Genomic DNA, 19,779 nt, shown 5'->3' on the forward strand with positions numbered 1-19,779 from the left:
AGGACAGTCTCGGGCAAACCGCAGTGTCTGACAACTGTCTGACTAAAGCCACTAAATTCATCACTAAGAGATGAGTGATACTACTGACAAATTTTCAGGAAGAAAGGGGGCTAAGACAGGCACTGGACTCAGATAGGATGGCTCCTCCCTCCGCATCATCTAAGCCTCGGTCCTTCCAACGCCCTCCTTCTCAGACTCCGCCCCCTTCTGCGAAGGTCACCTTAGGAAGGCGGGAGGCCAATTGGGCATGCGCCGCGCACGCCGCAACTGCGCACGCTTGGGTTGGCTCTCTCCGCCTTCCCTCCGCCCACTCGGGAAACCGGAACCGCCCCCACTCGGCGGCTCCAACGCGGCTAGCGGGTCCTGGGTGGACGCCGGCTCGGCGCCGCGGTGCTGGGCGGGACGACGGCGGCAAGCGACCTCGGGGTTAAGGGGTGGGGCGCGACGTCAGAAGCCAAGATGGCGGCGGTGGTCGGAGTCTCCTTGAAACGCCGGTTCCCGGTTGCAACGCTTGGCGGAGCCTGCCTGCAGGTGAGGTGCGGGGCGGGAGGGAGCGGGCAGGCAGGAGAGTGATGGAGGCGGCCTGTTGCTGAGGGGGCCGTGGAGGAGGCCGGGAGAGCACAGCGCAAGGCCTCAGGGAAGGGGAGGACCCGCTCCCACTGCGTAGTGCTCGGGTCTGGGCCTGGAGCATCCCTGTCCGTTATCTTTCTGCCCCTCGCCGCAGCTTGGGAGGTTATCAGGGCGAAGACGATTTTTTTTTTTAAGATAAGAAAGAAAAGGGGCGCCTGGGTGGCTCAGTCGTTAAGCGTCTGCCTTCGGCTCAGGTCATGATCCCAGGGTCCTGGGATCGAGTCCCACGTCGGGCTCCCCGCTCGGCGGGAAGCCTGCTTCTCGCTCTCCCACTCCCCCTGCTTGTGTTCCTGCTCTCGCTATGTCTCTCTCTGTCAAATAAATAAATAAAATCTTAAAAAAAAAAAAAAGATAAGAAAGAAAAGTTCAGAGAGGGGTCTCGAGATGCCCAAGGTCCCATGGCAAGCGAGTAACACTGTTGGAAGCAGAATTCGAATCCAAACCTTTGGGCTCCAAGCCCTTTCTCTGTCTTCAAACTAGCCCCTGTGGAAGAGACATACCTGCGGGAGTGAGAGGGATGGGAACTGGGAGGCGAGGTCTCCTCCAGGATGCAAGATTGAGGGCTCAGTAAACGGGCTGGACCGGGATTGGGAAGGGAAGAGCAGGGGAAGGGAGAAACGGAGGCAGATCACTCTGTCTCCTGAAGGATCTGGACCCTTCCCCTAGTGGGGGGTTTGCGGGAAAGATTGGGTGCCTTACAGCAGTGTCATCCTCTTAGTGTCCCTGTCTGTAAGGGGCGTACAGCAATACCGAGCGCAGAGTTTTGGCACGGATCCTGTAGGTATAGAGCTTGGCGCTGCCCTTATGTATTTGTTTATATTACTCAGTGTGCGGTGATACGTTTCCCCACACCCCCCTCGTATTTTCAGGAAACCACACACTTCTAATCTATATTGTAAATGGGAATTTTTGTAAGGGGAAGGGAAATTGCCATTGCACACATAAGGGACTTACAAGTCCCTTTCAAATCTGTTTCCTCCTCTGGGCTCCTCAACAACCCCTGCAAGGTGGGTGAATAGCAGTTCTTACCTCCTTTTTAGAAGTTTGAAAACTGAGGCCCGGGAAAGAAAATTTTACTTGTTCAAAATATCATGGCCAAGAACTGGAAGATACAGGACCTAAATCCAGTTTTTTGAACATAGTATGAGAAAAACTCCTAGCACAGATCTGGGCACTGATGAACCAAGAATTAGTTCCTCTCCCCTTCTTGTGCCGACATGAAAATATCTCTCATTCTAAATACTGCTCTGGGGCGCCTGGGTGGCTCAGTCGGTTAAGCGACTGCCTTCGGCTCAGGTCATGATCCTGGAGTCCCGGGATCAAGTCCCGCATCGGGCTCCCTGCTCGGCAGGGAGTCTGCTTCTCCCTCTGACCCTCCCCCCTCTCATGTGCTCTCTCTCATTCTCTCTCTCTCAAATAAATAAATAAAATCTTTAAAAAAAAAAAAATACTGCTCTGGCCCTGCAACACAGTGTGTATGGCCTGTCTTCTAGTACTAGCTCTTTCCAATATGCTGTATGTGAACTCGGACAAGTCATTTTATAGTCTTTCTGAAACGGGGAGATAGGGAAGAAGGACTGCCTACCAGAGCCTCAGGTTGGTGTCCTCTGAGCATTAAATTGGTAACTAATAATGACCTTGTTTACCAGTTCCTTTTATAGTTGCTGAGCAAGCAATTAAGTTGTGAGAGTCCCACCAATGAGAGTGAGTTCTAAAGCTCAGGTCCCTCTTCTCTTCCATGAATGAGTTGAGGAGAAGGCTAGTTTCATAGGTCAGTTTCGTAATTCCAGGTGAGGCCGTTGCAGGGTTTCCTGAGGGCAGAGAAATAGAAGAGTCCTTCCTCTCCACCTCTTAGGAATCTGCATTCATTCCCGTAAAAGCCACCTCAAAAGAATCCAATAATGAGGGGCGCCTGGTTGGCTCAGTCGCTAAGTGTCTGCCTTCAGCTCAGGTCAAGATCCCAGGGTCCTGGGATGGAGCCCCACAGCATCAGGCTCCCTGCTGAGCGGGGAGTCTGCCTCTCCCTCTCCCTCTGCCTGCTACTCCCCCTGCTTGTGCTCGCATGTGCACGCTCTCTCTCTGTCAAATAAATAAATCTTAAAAAAAAAAAAAAAGAATCCAATAATGAACTTGGTATATTATCAATAGGTAATATTCAGGTTCCTAGGACTCTAAGATATGGTAGGATTTCTCTTCTGAATTCCTTTTATGCATTAGTCTGCACCAGTGAACCATAGTTCTTGCCTATAGTGTTTAGCTATAAGGATTAATTGATTGTGTTGCCTTATTCGTCTAGGCTGTGAACAACGTTAGGGCAAGTACCGCCTTCTCTCATTTATGTATCTCATTGCTCTTAGCACTGGCAGGTCTTAGGATACCTGTCTGCCAATCAGAATAATAGAGAAACTGATAATATTGCCAGTGTTGAAAAGCAGAATTATTTTCTGGGCTATGCTAGTCGCTTGACCCTCCAGTTTAATCTTATGAGGTAGATATTAATATTTCCTCCTCTTTATACAAAAAAGGAGATAGAATCAGAGAGGTTAAGTAATTTGCCAAAGAAACACAGCTACTAAGTGGTAGAGCTTGGATTTAAACCAGTGCCACTAACACATTTCAGAAACAAGCCTGCACTTTCCGTTTTACTCAGGTTTATACAGACTCCTTTGCCTTCCTCCTCTCCATTTCCACATCTTTCCTACCTCCAAATTTGTGTCTGTTCTATTGAGCTCCAAGCCTGGTCCTTAAGGAAACTTTCCTAAAGAAATAACAAGACCGGGACACCTGGCTGGCTTAGTTGGTAGAGCATGCAACTCTTGATCTCAGGGTCATGAGTTCAAGGCCCCACATTGGACTTAGAGCTTACTTAATTAAAAAAAGGGGAGCACCTGGGTGGCTCAAGCAGTTGAGCATTGGACTCTTGGTTTCAGCCCCACATGGGCTCTGCACTCAGCATTGAGTCTGCTTGAGGTTTTCTCCCCTCTGCTCCTCTCTGCACATTCTCTCTCTCTTTCTCTAAAATAAAATCTTTTAAAAGGGGGGGGGCGCCTCAGATGGTTGGGCATCTGCCTTCGGCTCGGGTCATGATCCCGGGGTCCTGGGATCGAGTCCACGTCAGGCTGCTGGCCCAGCGGGGAGCCTGCTTCTCCCTCTCCCTCTGCCTCTCCCCCTGCTCATTCTCTCTCTCTCTCTCTCTCTCTGTATCTCTCTGTCTCAAATGAATAAATAATTTTTTTAAATCTTAAAAAAAAAGAAAGAGTATTCTCCAAAGTTTGAATCTCAAATACACAACCTCCATCGAGTACATTTAAAGAAATTTGCTAGGGGTGCCTGGCTGGCTCAGTCAGTAGAGCATGTGGCTGTTGATCTCAGCGTCATGAATTCAAACCCCACGTTGGGCATAGAGAAACAAAACAGAACAAAAAAAACCCTTACAAGGTCCTGTGTGGTCTGGCTCTCCTGGTAACTTCCTAATTTCCTTCCCCATTCCTGTCTCACTCACTCACTCCATTCTCAACAACATTGACCACCTTGTTGCTCCTCAAACACGTGTCCACCTCAAGATTTGTGCTCAGTGTCCCCTCTGCCCAGTTTGCTCTTCCCCTAGATGCAGGCATGGCTTGCTCACTCACCTCCTTCGGGTCTTGCTCAACTGTCAACCTTTTCAGTGAAGTCTTCCCTGGCCACCCCATTTAGAATTGTAGAATTATAGCCAGGACCCCCACCCCTCCTTTTTATTGTCCTCCCCCCTCCCATTGCACTTATCCCCTGGGCCCACATACTATCGATGTTATTTGTGTGTGCCTCCAGCCACTGTAAGCTCCACAAGGATCAGAATGTACGTGTATTTTGCCCTTGATCTCCAGGGCCTAGAACAGTTCCTGGAACATAGAAGCCACTCTGTAATATTTATTGAACAAATAAACAAATGAATAGGTCTGGGCTAGCTACTACCTAAGATCTTGCTAATTGTATGAGTTGAGTGTTCTTAGGTTTGTTTGTGAAAAGGAATTTTCTTTTTGTGCTGTTCTGTTTTGGATTTGCATTTTTGCCACAGACAGAATGAGTAAAGCGTTGAACTTTGCAGTCAAATGACCCGTGTTTGAATCCTGGCTCTTTTGTTGTATGATTTTTACTTTCGTTTTTTAACTGAGAATAATAAAATTTCCTGTTGTGGAGATGTTGTAAAGATTAGAGACAATTTAGTACAGCATTTCACACATGGTAAGGGCTCAGTGAATGGAAGTTTTGTTTTTGTTTTTAGTTTTTTGGTTTTTTGTTTTTTACTGCTACTGGGACACCTGTGTAACAAATTTTTAGATTTCTCTATTGCACGAATTTATTTGTTCTTATCGCAGCTGCCATATTCCTCTGGATTAACTCTTAGTGCAGCCCTCAAGTGAACCACTCCTTCACTTAGAACCACAGCCTCTTCTGGTAATTTTGATTTCCATATCTTCTCTCCTGCTTCCTGTTAGGAAGCATCCCACCCCACCCCCCACCCCACCAAGTGTTGTATAAAATATACAAAATGAATTTAAATTAGTTGTTTAGAAAAAGTAACACTTTGGGGTACCCCAAAACTTATGTTAGGGCTCATTGCCTTATAGTACTCTGTTGTGATGCACCCCTGCATTGTTTTGTCTCACATCATTCGTAGGATAAGAATTTAAATGATCTGTGAAAAACCTAATCACATTTGGGGAGATCTGCATGAGCAAGTGTAGACCTTTGTATTTTTGTAGAGTGCCTATGAAGCAGACATAGGTCTTAGGAAGAGGTGTTAAGGTGAGGACCTGTGGCAGGTGGTGGCCGTTCACCTTCAATAAGCCTTTGTGGGAGTGAGACTGAGCTTCCTGGGACTGGATGCCTTTTGCCCTCTGGCAGAACTATTAAAGCAGCCTTCACAACCATGGAACTAGAGTTGGCAACTCCAAAGTCCCAGGTTCTTTTGAAAGTCCAAGCTTTACTAATGTTTTGGCCAAAAAAAAAAAAAAAAATTGAAGAAGTTATGTTTTAAAGGCATTTTGTCCCTCTTTCTTCTAGCATCTACCACAGGCAAGGCAGCCACCCACCCAACTGTCACACAACCCAGCAGTTACCTTCCTGGGCATTTATCCCAGAGAAATGGAAACATGTTCACAAATATTCATTGTAACTTCATTGTAGCCAAAAACTGGAAACAACCCAGATGTCCTTCAGTGGGAGAATGGCTACACAAGCTGGAGTCCATCATACCATGAAACGCTACTCAGTAGTAAAAAGAAACACTACTTGGATGAATCTCCAGAGAATTATGCTGAATAAAGAAAAGCCAATCCCAAAAGGTTACATACTAGATGATCCCATTTATATATAACATTCTTGAAATGACAAAATTATGGGAATAGAGATGGATTAGTGATGGCTAGGAAGGGAGGGAGGCATGAGGGGTGGGGTGTGGCTTTGATAAGAGCAATACCGGGGGTCTTTGTGGGGATGGGAATGCTCTGTGTCTTGACTGTACCAGTGTTGATGTTCTGGTTGTGGGATTGTACTGTAGTTTTGGACAGTGTTTTCACAGGGGGAAATTGAGTAAAGGATATGATAGATCTCATTATTATTTCTTGTAAATGTATGTGATCCGGTATCTCAAAATGAAAAGTTTAATTTTTTTAAAAAACAACAAACTCTGGATATATACAACACTGTGAATGAATCCCAGAAGCATTATGTCAAGTGAAAGAAGCTAGACCCAAGTCCGATTGCATTTATGTGAAATTCTGTAAAAGGCAAATGTGTAGTGATAGAAAGCACAGCAGTTACAAGGGTTAGGGAGAGGGCACTGATTGTAAATTTAGGAACACTAGAGAACTTTCTAGATGGAAATGGTCTGTCATAATTGTGGTAGGAGTTATACTTCTTTGTTAAAACTCACCAAACTATACACTTAAAATTGGTGAATTTTATTGTAATGAATTATACCTCATTAAATCTAACCAAAACAAGGTGGGGGCAGTTAGCAAGCGGAAGGCTGCTGGAGCAAATATCTTCAGTGATCTTTTCACTTCGTCCACTTTGTCTTAAACGCCACAAGGTGGCGTTAACCAAATGTTCCTGCTGTTTTACAAAATGGAGTTCCTAGGGGGTGCCTGGCTGGCTCAGTCGCTAGAGGGAGCGACTCTTGCTGTCCAGGTCATGAGTTCAAGCCCCATGTAGAGCTTAAAAATAAATAAAACAGAATGGAATAGAATAGAATCCTGCCTTTAATTCCTTAAAAAAAAAAAAAAAGATGGAGTCCCTGATGGAAGATGTTCCTTTTACTGCTGATCCTAGCCAGATTGGTAATAAAAGAAAATAACACTTCGCCTTCATTCTCACCTCTCTGTATTTCCTTTTCTCATACTGAGATCTGATGTTTATATTTTCAGCCTCACTTAATTCAGGACACTTTTTTTTTTTTTACTTTTTTTATTGTTATGTTACTCACCATACATTACATCATTAGTTTTTGATGTAGTGTTCCATGATTCATAACACCCAGTGCTCCATGCAGAACGTGCCCTCTTTAATACCCATCACCAGGCTAACCCATCCTCCCACCCCCCTCCCCTCTAGAACCCTCAGTTTGTTTTTCAGAGTCCATAGTCTCTCATGGTTCGTCTCCCACTCCGATTCCCCCCCTTCATTCTTCCCCTCCTGCTATCTTTCTTTTTTTTCTTAACATATATTGCATTATTTGTTTCAGAGGTACAGATCTGTGATTCAACAGTCTTGCACAATTCACAGCGCTCACCATAGCACATACCCTCCCCAGTGTCAATCTATACCACTCCATCCCTCCCACCCCACCCCCCACTCCAGCAACCCTCAATTTGTTTCCTGAGATTAAGAATTCCTCATATCAGTGAGGTCATATGATACATGTCTTTCTCTGATTGACTTATTTCGCTCAGCATAACACCCTCCAGTTCCATCCATGTCGTTGCAAATGGCAAGATCTCATTCCTTTTGATGGCTGCATAATATTAATTCCGGACACTTTTTGCCAGCAAGTATGACCATCACATTTCTTGTAGTTACACAATTAACCCTCCCAGTTTTTCATCTTTTTTTACCAGTTTATAAGAGAACTAGCTGGCCTGGGAGATAGTCTGCATGTGTCTGCATACAAACTGGGGGCTCAGCTGCTAGTTGCTGTTTGGACTGACAGGACACCCACTCTGCCCCTCGGATGGGGCCCAGGGGACTTGGTGTGGCCTCCGCCTGGTGTCCTCCTCCTGGATGGAAGAGTTTCAAGGGCTGTGGGATGGGGACAGCATGTTTGTGTTAATCTAATGCTCAAGTTTTGCTTTTTTCTTTTTTCCCTTTTTAAATTTTATTTTATTTTAAATTCCAGTATCATTTTTTGCATTTTTCTTCAATTTTTCCTAACCATAAATTGAACTGCTGTGTGCAAAGGCCTGGACCAGGTACACTGGGAGATGTAAAATGTAACCTGTTCCATGCTGTGAGTGGTTAATTTTATGTGTCAACTGGGCCACAGGGTGCCCAGGTAGTTGGTCCGACACTCTGGGTATTTCTGTGACGGTGTTTTGGGATGAGTTTAACGTTTAAATCAATAGACCAGGGCGCCTGGGTGGCTCAGTCAGTTAAGCAACTGCCTTCAGCTCAGGTCATGATGCCAGGGTCCTGGGATCGAGCCCCGCATCAGGCTCCCTGCTCAGTGGGGAGCCTGCTTCTCCCTCTGCCTCTGTTGCTCCTTCTACTTTTGCTCTCTCGCTTGCACTCTCTCTCTCAAATAAATAAAATCCTTTTAAATAAATAAACCAAGTAATGTGGGTGGGCCTTATCCAATCAGTTGAGGGCATAAGTAGAACAAAAGGCTCCTCTTCCTCAAATAAGAAGGAATTCCTCCTGCCTGACTGCTTTCAAACTGAACATCAACTCTTGGGTTTTAAGCCTGCTGGCCTTTGATTTAGAACCACATCATCGGCTCTCCTGGCTCATGGGCCTTCAGGCTTGGGCTGGATTTACATCATTGGCTTTTCTGGGTCTCCAGCTTGCCAACTGCAGCTCTTGGGGCTTGCTATCCTTCATAGTCATGAGCCAATTCCTTATAATAAATCTCTTTTTATAAATATATATGTATGTATGTATTTTTTCATATGTATGTATACATGTATATGTATGTATAAATATACACATTGTTGATTCTGTTTCTCAGGAGAACTCTAATACACATGCCCTCAAGGAATTTAAGACATAAAAAGAAGACAGAACCAAGAAGAGACCTGCAAATACTCAAAAATAAATAGGATAGTACAGTGTTTTAGGAACATGGGTTCTGGAGTCAGGCAGACTTGGGTTCCAGTTGTGGCTCCTCTCATCAGCTCATATAAATAGTGGCTTTTAAAATGAGTATGAATTCAAATATGAAACTTTTGAGCAATAGCACCCTTTTTGCAAATCTGTTCTTAGGGGGAAGCTGTTCCGGTGAAGGAGGGAAGGAATCAGAGGCCAGACCTCCTCACCATCCCTCTCGTAGCAGCCCTGCAGTGGCACCCTGGGGTTCTGGGCTCACGGTGTGAGCTGGCAGAGACGGAATATCCAGGAGCTGGAATAGAATATTCCTTGAGAACAGGACTCAGCTGTTTGTTAGTTCCCTAAATGTAGTCTCTTCTTTCCTGCTATAGTGCTGTGAACTGAATGTTTGTGTTCCCCCAGAATTCATACATGGAAACCCCAGCCCCCATTGTGATGGTGCTTGAAGGTGGAGCCTGAGAGGGAATTAGGGTTAGATGAGGTCAGGAGGGTGGGGCCTTTAGGATGGGCTTGGCGCCCTTACAAAAAGAGGAAAAGACACGAGATCTCTCTCTCTGCCACATGAGGGCATGGCAAGAAAGCAGCCATCTGTAAACCAAGAAGAGGGTCCTCACCAGACACCAAGTCTGCCTGACACCTTGATCTTGGACTTCCTAGCCTCCAGAACTGTGAGAAACATGTTGTTTAAACCACCCAGTCTTTGGTGTCTTGTTACAGCAGCCCGGGCTGACTAAGACACCTAATCTAAAAGCACCAGCATCTCGTTACAACAACTACAGTAGCTTTCTACTCGTTTCTCCACATGTTGTCTGACAGTTCTTCCTTCAAGCCAGTGATATTCTTCTCAAAAATAAAGAATGATTATGTCTTCCACCTGATAATTTGTGATAGCCTCTCATTGCTCTTAGGATAAAATCGAAATCTTGACTTGCTCACATCTTCCACTTCCATCCTTACTCAAGCCTCCCTCACTCATACTGGACTTCTCTCGGTTCTCCCAGATGCACTGTGCTCTCCCCGATCTGGGCCTCCACACGTGTTGTCCCCTCAGTTTATACATCCCTACTCCTTCCCCTGATCCCTACTTACCAAGCCACAGCATGAATATCCTTTATGGGGCCTTCCCTGATCTCTTGTACTAGTGTAAGTCTCTGTTGTGTTCTTCCCTCTTTATACGTTATTATGAATATTTAATTTCTCTTGCTGGGGCGCCCGGGTGGCTCAGTCAGTTGAGCATCTGCCTTCGGCTCAGGTCATGATTCAAGGGTCCTGGGATCAAGCCCCGGATCAGGCTCCTTGCTCAGCGGGGAGCCTGCTTCTCCTTCTTCTGCCTGCCGCTCCCTCTGCTTGTGCGCTTGCTCTCTCTCGCTCTCTCTCCGTCAAATAAATAAAAATCTTTTTATAGGGGCGCCTGGTGGCTCAGTCGTTAAGCATCTGCCTTCAGCTCAGGTCATGATCCCAGGGTCCTGTGATCGAGCCCCGCATCGGGCTCCCTGCTCCACAGGAAGCCTGCTTCTCCCTTTCCCACTCCCCCTTTTGTCCCCTCTCTCACTGTGTCTCTTTCTGTCAAATAAATAAATAAAATCATAAATAAATAATTTAATTAAATAAATTTCTCTCTTGCTCATACAAAGTAGATTCTGTGAGGGCAAAGACTTTGTTTCATTATGTGCTATTTCACCCGCCCCCAGTACCATATTTGGTATGTGCTAGGTGCTTAGTATTTGTTGGATATCAAATGACTGCCTTTCTCGGGAAGACTGTGTCAGGAGGCACCTTGGTGGCTCAGTCAGTTAGGCGTCCCAACTTGATTTCGGCTCAGCTTGTGGTATCCGGGTTGTGAGATCGGAGCCTTGCCATGGGCTCTGGGCTCAGCAAAGAGTCTGCTTTAGACTCTCCCTCTGCCCCTCCCCGCTCCGTGCGCTCACGTGCTCTACTCTAAAATAAATAAATCTTGGGGCTCCTGGGTGGCTCAGTCATTAAGCGTCTGCCTTCAGCTCGGGTCGTGATCCCAGGACCCTGGGATCACGGTCCTGGGATCGGGCCCTGCGTCGGGCTCCCTGCTAGGCGGAAAGTCTGCTTCTTCCTCTCCCACTCCCCCTGCTTGTGTTGCTGCTCTCGCTATGTACTCTCTCTCTCTCTCTCTCTGTCAAATAAAACCTTTTAAAAATTAATTAGTTAATTAAATCTTTAAAAAAACAAAACAAAAAAAAGACTGTGTGTCAGTAATGGGTGGGCTTGTGTCCAGTGTGGTAGTTTATAGTGCCAGCTAAACAGAAGGATTTATCTTGCATTTTTAATATTTTTTTTCCTTCTTGTGAATTTTTTCAATTTCAGGCCTGCCGGGGGGCACAGACAGCTTCTGCTGCAGCTCCCCGAATCAAGAAATTTGCCATCTACCGATGGGACCCAGACAAGACTGGAGATAAACCTCATATGCAAACTTATGAAATTGATTTGAATAAGTGAGTATCTATGTGAGAGCTAGGTATTTGATAAGTGAAAGTGTACTCTTGATCTGATTCAGGGACATGCTTTTCACATCCTTGGAAGGTTTAAAAACAGATCATTCAGTGGCTCTGGAATTTATCATCTCTTTTTCAAACAAGAATGAGGTATGTACCTGATTCAAAAAGATAACCGGGGGCACCTGGGTAGCTCAGTCAGTTAAGCATCCGACTCTTGGTTTCAGCTTAGGTCTTGATCTCAGGGTTTTGAGTTCAGTCCCCATGTTGGGCTCCCCTCTGGGCATGGAGACTACTTTAAAAAAAAAAAAGGACTAATACCAAGAAGATTAACTTTTGAGAAATTCCTTTCCTTTCCCCAAATCAGAGGATGACAAATTTCTAGGAGTATTGGTAGAGCTGGATAGACACCATAAATGTGGCTGGAATGGTGATAGGACAAGATAGGGATGTAGTTAAAATATTAACAGAGATTCGTACCTCTATTATTTTTTCTATTCCTGTCACATCAAAGTGCCACAAACTTAGTGGCTTAAAACAACATCGATTTAGTATCTCCCAGTTGTGCAGGTTAGAAGTCTGGTAAAGGTTTCATCAGACTAAAATCGAGGTGTCAGCAGGCCATGTTCCTTTCTGGAGCCTAAGGGGAAATCCATTTTCTGTTCCTTCGGGCTGTTGGCAGAATTCAGTTCCTTACAGTTGCAAAATCAAGGTCCCTGTTTTCTTGTTGGCTGTAAGCTGAGGGCCACTCCCAGCTTTTAGAGGCCTCTGTGCTCCATGGCTCATAGTCCCCACCTTCAAAGGCAGCAACAGCAGCTTGAGTCCCTCATCTCTCTCTGAGCCACTCTTCTCTCATCAGCTTCCACCCTGAAGGATCTCCACAGGTAGCCAAAGGGAAGGAAGAATCTAGTGAGCTGGGCTCCAGCTTCCCACTGTGCCACCCCTCCCCTCCCCAGCATAACCAGAACTGCTCTATTTTATGATCTGTTTTATTTGTCAGTGAATAAGTATTTTATTTCTTTTGAGAAGCTTCCATAGTGCCAAAAAAAAGGTTTGAAAACTACTACTCTCAATGCTTTCTTTGACTCTGTATTGACACGTAAGTTCTATTAAGCAATATAGCTAGTTGATAATATAACATTCTTGTCAAGGAGACGATTACCAAATACTCAGCAACCAAAAATCATTAGTAAAACTCAAAGAAAAGGAAATTGTACAGGCCACACTTGATTTTGGTTCAGGTCATGATCTTGAGGATGTGGGATTGAGCCCCACGTCAGGCTCCACGCTCTGCGCAGTCTGCTTAAGATTTTCTCCCTTTGCCTCTTTGCCCTGCTCATGGTTGCCTGCGTAGATAGATAGATGGATGGATGGATGGATGGATGGATGGATGGATGGGTGGGTGGGTGGGTGGGTGGAAGGAAGGAAGAAAAAGAAAAGAAAAGAAAAGAAAAGAAAGTCTTCAAAACAAAATCACGGGCATCTGGCTGGCTCAGTTGGTAGAGCATGCAACTCTTGATCTCAGGGTTGTAACTTCAAGCCCCATGTTGGGCATGGAGCCTACTTAAGTTAAAAACTATTTTAAAAATCAGTGCTCTCCAGAGAGACAATAAAATCCAGAGTTTCTACACCATGTTATTCACGAGGACCAACGTACAGTCCAGCATCACTAATCATACCAAGAAGAGTAAAACATGACCCAAACTCAAGTGGAAAGACAAACAGTAAAATAGTAAAATGAGAGACCCAAATCCAAACACATCAATAATTACACCATGTAAAGGCACTAAACACTCCAATTAAAAGGCAAACATCGTCAGAATAGATAAAAAGCAAAACCAAGTTTCATGCTGCTTACAAGAAATGCACTTTAAATATTGTTAAAAACAAAATTCAACTAAGTAAATTTTTTTTTAAGATTTTATTTATCTATTTGACAGAGACACAACGAGAGAGGGAACACAAGCAGGGGGAGTGGGAGAGGGAGAAGCAGGCTTCCTGCAGAGCAGGGAGCCCGAGCAGGGCTCGATCCCAGGACCCTGGGATCATGACCTAATCTGAAGGCAGACTCTTAATGACTGAGCACCCAGGCGCCCCCCCAACTAAGTAAATTTTAAAGATTTTACTGGCTTTATGTAACCATTCCTGAATCAGGCAGCATGTAATCTAGCAGATAGATTAGATGCTGCCAGGTGCCAAGGGGCACCCAGTGGTTCATACAGTTAAGCATCCAGCTCTTGACCTCAGCTCAGGTTTGATCTCAGGGTTGTGGTTGGAGTCTACTTTAAAAAAAAGGGGGGGGGGCACCTGGGCGGCTCAGTCAGTTAAGCATCTGCCTTCGGCTCAGGTCATGATCCCAGAGTCCTGGGATTGAGCCCCACATCAGGCTCCCTGCTCCACAGGAAGCTTGCTTCTCCCTCTCCCACTCTCCCTGCTTGTGTTCCCTCTCTGTGTCTCTCTCTGTCAAATAAATAAATAAAATCTTTAAAAAAAAAAGAAAAGGGAGCTCCACAGAGCTGCACAAAATAAAAGACTTATAGGCAGACAGGAGTGGGAAGAAAGAACAAAAAAGCATATTGGTTATGGCAAAGTCACTTTCCTTTACAGGATGGCAAAATCAATTAGGCAAATGCCTAACTAGGTGATTCCTAATTGACTGGTTTTAAATTACATTTCTGGAAGAACCAAAACTGAAGGTAAGTCTCAGTTTGACATGAGGTTTGGCAAAAGTGACTCCATTTTGGGCCGGTTGTTTTGTTTTTAACAATGTAAAGACACAGGTTGAAAATAAAAGATATCTATACAAACTGCATAAGCATAAGAAAGGTAGAGTGGCTATGGTAAAATCAGATTACTAAAAGGCAAAGAATATGCCAGAAATAAGAGGACATCTCATAATGATAAAGGGATCATTTTATCAGGAAGACCTGTCAATCGTAAATGTGTATACACCTAATAACAGAGCTTCAAAGTTGGCAGAATTGAAGAATTTCAAGAATTAAGGAACAAACATCTGCAGTCCTTTCAGCAATGGGTAGAACAATTAAGAAGTAAAGACAGATAATCTGAACATTATCATTCATCTTGCTCTAATTAATATTTTTGAGACATCACACCAAATGGTTGCAAAACACGTTCTTCTCAAGTGTGCATGCTACATTCACTGTGATAACTGGGCCGTAAAACAAATCAAATAAATTCCAAAAACTTGGGATCTTCTAGCATGAATTCAAATAGAAAGCATTAGGGGCACCTGAGTGGTTTAGTCATTAAGCGTCTGCCTTCGGCTCAGGTCATGATCCCGGGGTCCTGGGATCGAGCCCCGCATCAGGCACTCTGCTCTGCGGGAGGCCTGCTTCTCCCTCTCCCACTCCCCCTGCTTGTGTTCCTGCTCTCCGCTCTCTCTCTCTGTCAAATAAATAAATAAAATCTTTAAAAAAAAAAAAAAACCAGAAAGCAGTAACAGGACATCTGAGGGAGACACAGCCCTTAAAATATGATGTAGGAGTGCTTGGGTGGCTCAGTCGGTTGAGCATCTGACTCTTGGTTTCAGCTCAGGTAATGATCTCAGGGTCCTAGGCTGGAGCCCCACTTTGGGCTCCGTGCTGGGCATGGAGCTTGCTTGCGATTCTCTCACTCTACGCCCCCACTCCCCCTCTCAAAAAATTAATTAATTAATTAATTAATTAATTTTAAAGATGTAAAAACTAGAAGAAAATTTTATGTATTCATGAAACCTCAGGAAGCGGTGTGGTCTTTTTAGATTTAACAGTGATAGTATCATAAGAGGAAAAGGTAGTTTAACGATGTAAGCATTTAAATCTGTGTTTTAAAAAATTCCATTACCCAAGGGGCGCCTGGGTGGCTCAGTCAGTTAAGCTTCTGCCTTCAGCCCAGGTCATGGTCCCAGGGTCCTGGAATCGAGTCCTGCATCGGGCTCCCTGCTCGGTGGGGAGCCTGCTTCTCCCTCTCCCTCTGCTGCTCCCCTTGCTTGTGCTCTCTCTCTCTCTGTCAAACAAGTAAATAAAGTATTAAAAAAAAAAAAATTCCATTACCCAAATTAGAAGTCAAATAGCCTAAGTTGCTGATTGAGGACTGTGGGTGGGGGAGGGGCAGGGTTCGCATCAAATATAATAGATTTGTGGTATATATTTTGGTTTTGTCCAGGGTTTTTCTGGCTCCTAAAACCCTCATAATCCTCCTAAACCCTTGTAATCCTAAGAGATAAGAGCTACAGAGTTATCTTTTATTATAATATTTTGGTTTTGCTCCTAGTTCCTGAAATAGCTCCAGATAAATAATAAAGGTAAAATGGGTAGTCTTTTGTTATTCATAAGAGCCTTTCAGCCACCAGCCTTTATGTTAATGAGGTGATTTCTAGAAATATCCTAGATAACTGGGAGGAACCCAACCTGTCTGGAAGTTTGGAACACAGAGACCTACCCCTTGACCTGGGAGGGGAGAGAGATTAGAGGTGAATCATTTAAACCAGCAGCCAGTGTAACCAATCATGCCGAGGCCCTGAAGCCTCCTTAAAATCCATGGAGTATGGGGTTCAGAGAGCTTAGGTGGGTGAACTCATGAAGGTGCAGGGAGAGGGCGTGACTCTGCTTCCCCTTCCCACATACCTGGCCCTGTGCATCTCTTCCATTTGGCTCTTTTACTAAATCATAGTCTAGTAAGTTAACTGTTTTTCTGAGTTCTATGAGCCACTCTAGCAGTTATCAAACCCAGGGAGGGGATTATGAGAATCTCTGATTTATAGCCAGCCATCCGGAGCACAGGTGACAGCTAGACTTGCAGGGTCTGAGGAGGGTGGGCAGTCTGTGAACCGAGCCCCTCCCCTGTAGGACCTGAGGCTGTCTCTGTGTCAATGGGCAGCTTGAATTATGATGTGGGACACCCAGCTGGTGTTGCAGGATTGCTCGGTTCTGGAAACTACGCATTTGGTGACCAGGAGTATCAGAAGTGAAGTATCGGGAGTGAGGAGGTGAAAGGTTCACAGCTTTAAAAAAAATTTCCTTTGGGGCGCCTGGGTGGCTCAGTCGTTAAGCATCTGCCTTTGGCTCAGGTCATGATCCCAGGGTTCTGGGATCAAGTTCCACATCCGTCTCCCTGCTCGGCGGGAAGCCTGCTTCTCCCTCTCCCACTTCCCCTGCTTGTGTTCCCTCTCTCACTGTGTCTCTCTCTCTCAAATAAATAAATAAAATCTTGGGTGCCTGGGTGGCTCAGTTGGTTAAGTGACTACCTTCGGCTCAGGTCATGATCCTGGAGTCCCAGGATTGAGTCCCGCATCAGGCTCCCTGCTCAGCAGGGAGTCTGCTTCTCCCTCTGACCCTCCCCCCTCACGTGCTCGCTCGCTCTCATTCTCTCTCTCAAATAAATAAATAAAATCTTTTTTAAAAAAAAAGTATAAAATAAATAAATAAATAAAATCTTAAAAAAAAAAAATTCCCAAGATCTCATAAATAGGCAAAGAACACGGGCGGACAGAGTCTGCAGCATTAGTCGACTAGAACAAACATGCCATGCGGGTGTGGATTTTCATCTGTTCTCTGGTGCACCTCCAGCACCCAGAGCAGAACCTGGCACAGAGCAGACTTTCAATAAACAGTTGGTGAGTGCAGAAAAATCACTGATTTTATGACAAATATTCAGCTACTGTGATTTTCGGAGATCTCTGATTAAAACACTGAGAATAGTAAAGTTGTCAAAATAGCAGAGGTTTTTAAAGGTCACAGTTCCCAATATTAGCAAAGATAGGGTGGTGGGGTATTTGCACATTGCTGATAGAAGACTGATAAGGCAGCGTGTTAGCTAATCTCATCCTGGTGACATTTCACAACATAGGCCAAGTTCTTCGCGGCGCTCTCATGCTGCACACCTTAAATTCACACCTTGTCCATGATACCTCAGTAAAGCCAGGAAAAAAAATCTGGATCATGCTAAAGGATGTTTGGGGAGGGGGGCATATGTTTTTAAATGCCAGGCATAGAGAAGTACCGAGCGGCACGGGCAGCGGCCAGAAATAGGTGTGTTGAGCACTGGCCTGTACGCCAGCTGCCGTGGAAAGGGCAGGGGGTTTTTTTTAAAGATTTTATTTATTCATTTGAGAGAGAGAATGGGAGAGAGAGCACGAGAGGGGGGAGGGTCAGAGGGAAAAGCAGACTCCCCGCCGAGCAGGGAGCCCGATGCAGGACTCAATCCCGGGACTCCAGGATCATGACCTGAGCCGAAGGCAGTCGCTTAACCAACTGAGCCACCCAGGCGCCCAGAAAGGGCAGGTTTTTAGTTCCATCTTTGTAACAATCGTGTGACATAAAGAGTAGTTCCATTTTACAGATCAAGAAACAGGCTCAGAGAGCTTGAGCCATTCCACAGAACTGCACTCTCTACACGCATAGACACTCATAGCGCTTTGTGGTGGGGGACTGTCTCTCCTGCAGCTTTCCTTTTCCTAGAAATGTATACACAGCGCGACTCCACCATGCTCAAAACGTGTGAGAATACACAAAAATAAAAGTATGGAAATAATTCTGAGCCACTAATGTATGCAGATGTCTTAGATCATATTATGATAAAGTGCAGGGAGTTTGAACTTCCCATCAATACAACTGGGGTGTTTTGTTGTTTTTGGTCAGATGTGGTCCTATGGTGTTGGATGCTTTAATCAAGATTAAGAATGAAATTGATTCTACCTTGACCTTCCGAAGATCATGCAGAGAAGGTAAGCATTTCCTTCCTTGTTAGGCTTTAGACACTTAGGCTCTGGTTCCAGGGCCTGCCACAACTGAGCTGGCCTTCTACCAGGTGACCTTGTACCAAAAATTCCAAGCATAGGGGCGCCTGGGTGGCTCAGTCGTTAAGCGTCTGCCTTTGGCTCGGGTCATGATCCCAGGGTCCTGGGATCGAGCCCCGCATCGGGCTCCCTGCTCGGCAGGAAGCCTGCTTCTCCCTCTCCCTCTCCCCCTGCTTATGTTTGCTCTCTCGCTGTGTCTCTCTCTGTCAAATAAATAATCTTAAAAAAAAAAAAACTTCCAAGCGTAGTACAGGTTCTGGTTTCTGAGTTTTCTTCCCGTTGGCAGCTTTATGTCACGTGGTTACTGCATCTGGCGACCCCCCTGAGCTGCCGCACCCTTCGGGGACTAGCTCCCGCCTGCTAGCAGCCACCTCAGCTCCGTGCTGAGCTCATTCACTGGAGGGGAGGTGCGGGGGACAGTGGAGCGTTTCTGGTTGGTGCTTACGCACACTTAACCCTTATCCAGCAGGGGGTATCGTGCCCCCGCCGCCCATCTCCCAGCATTACGTGTGTACACGTGTATAGAGCAGCTGCTCAGTAGAAACGTTCTGGGTGGGAACGGTTTCCCACAGTGTGCTGCTGGTGCTGCAGGAGCTGATTGTAGGCAGCGTTCAGACCAGCAGTTTTTACTGTAATAGCTGCATATTTATGTGACATGTTAGAAAAATATAATTGCTAATGAGCATGTAACCGTGATAATCGTCTTTTAATATAAATTTAAGTAAAAATGAGTTGATTTTAAGAAAACTCATAAATAATCCTTCAGCAGTACTCGGACGTGGCAAAAATCGCAAGGGATACCACAAGGGCTGATGGTTCCTGACAGCCATAGAGCCCAGTCAGTGGGCCAGGCTCTGTTCTGGGCACTTGAAGGGGAATAGACCAGCACTGTGAGTGTTTAGGCCCAGGGAGGTTAAGGGACTTCCAAAAAAACACATAGATAGTTGGTTGGGGAGCCAGGAGTCAGCCAGAGCTGTCAGATTCCAGATCTGCACTCAGGCGGTACACTCTGCTGGCCAGGCTGGGAAGACCTGGGATAAAACCAAAACAGGGTAGTTTGGGCCACGACCAGTGTGAAACTTCTTCCTAAAATGACCTTCCATAAAAGGAAAAGTCACTATAGATACTGGCCCATCACTCTTGTCTGTGTTCTGCTGTACGTTTCAAGTATTTCAGTCTTCCTTCTAAGACATCTGCTTTGATTCAGCTAATCGTACAGGGTGGGATTTAGTGTACCAAATGCTGACAGATACTAGGATAGTTTGGCTGAGTCCTGCTGTTCAGGGAACGTTCTGCTGTAATTAAATACCAGCCTTCCCCCATGTAAGTCCTGGCAACACAGGAAATATAGATGCTTTTCAGTAACCTTTCCCCGTAAGACTTTTTCAGAGCCAGGAACATATGATGCGATCCATCTGGACTAAAAAGTATGAGGCAGAATGATATTAATTAATCCCACCCAGAATGATATTAATTAATTGATATAAATGAATATCAAAAAGGGAATACTTTTTATTCCCTTATTGATTGTTAAGAGAATTTCCAGGGGAGCCTTTTTCAGAGAAGACTCATTGGATTTAT

The 19,779-nt window shown here is 45.2% G+C and overlaps 1 protein-coding gene across 1 annotated transcript in view; it reads left to right on the top strand.

Moving 5' to 3' along the window:
- The first annotated feature begins 351 nt into the window (after window positions 1-351).
- SDHB (succinate dehydrogenase complex iron sulfur subunit B) overlaps window positions 352-19,779 on the top strand; it is a 29,129-nt gene continuing 9,701 nt past the window's right edge. Inside the window, exons 1-3 of the mRNA XM_045898592.1 lie at window positions 352-531; window positions 11,272-11,399; window positions 18,041-18,126. Coding sequence (XP_045754548.1) covers window positions 460-531; window positions 11,272-11,399; window positions 18,041-18,126 — 286 coding nt within the window. The 5' untranslated portion in view covers window positions 352-459. The remainder of the gene's footprint in view (window positions 532-11,271; window positions 11,400-18,040; window positions 18,127-19,779) is intronic.

This window comes from Mirounga angustirostris, unplaced genomic scaffold, assembly GCF_029215605.1.
Source record: "Mirounga angustirostris isolate CCGP_5_RB_7025 unplaced genomic scaffold, mMirAng1.0.hap1 SCAF_4, whole genome shotgun sequence".
NCBI classification, from domain to species: Eukaryota; Metazoa; Chordata; class Mammalia; order Carnivora; family Phocidae; genus Mirounga; species Mirounga angustirostris.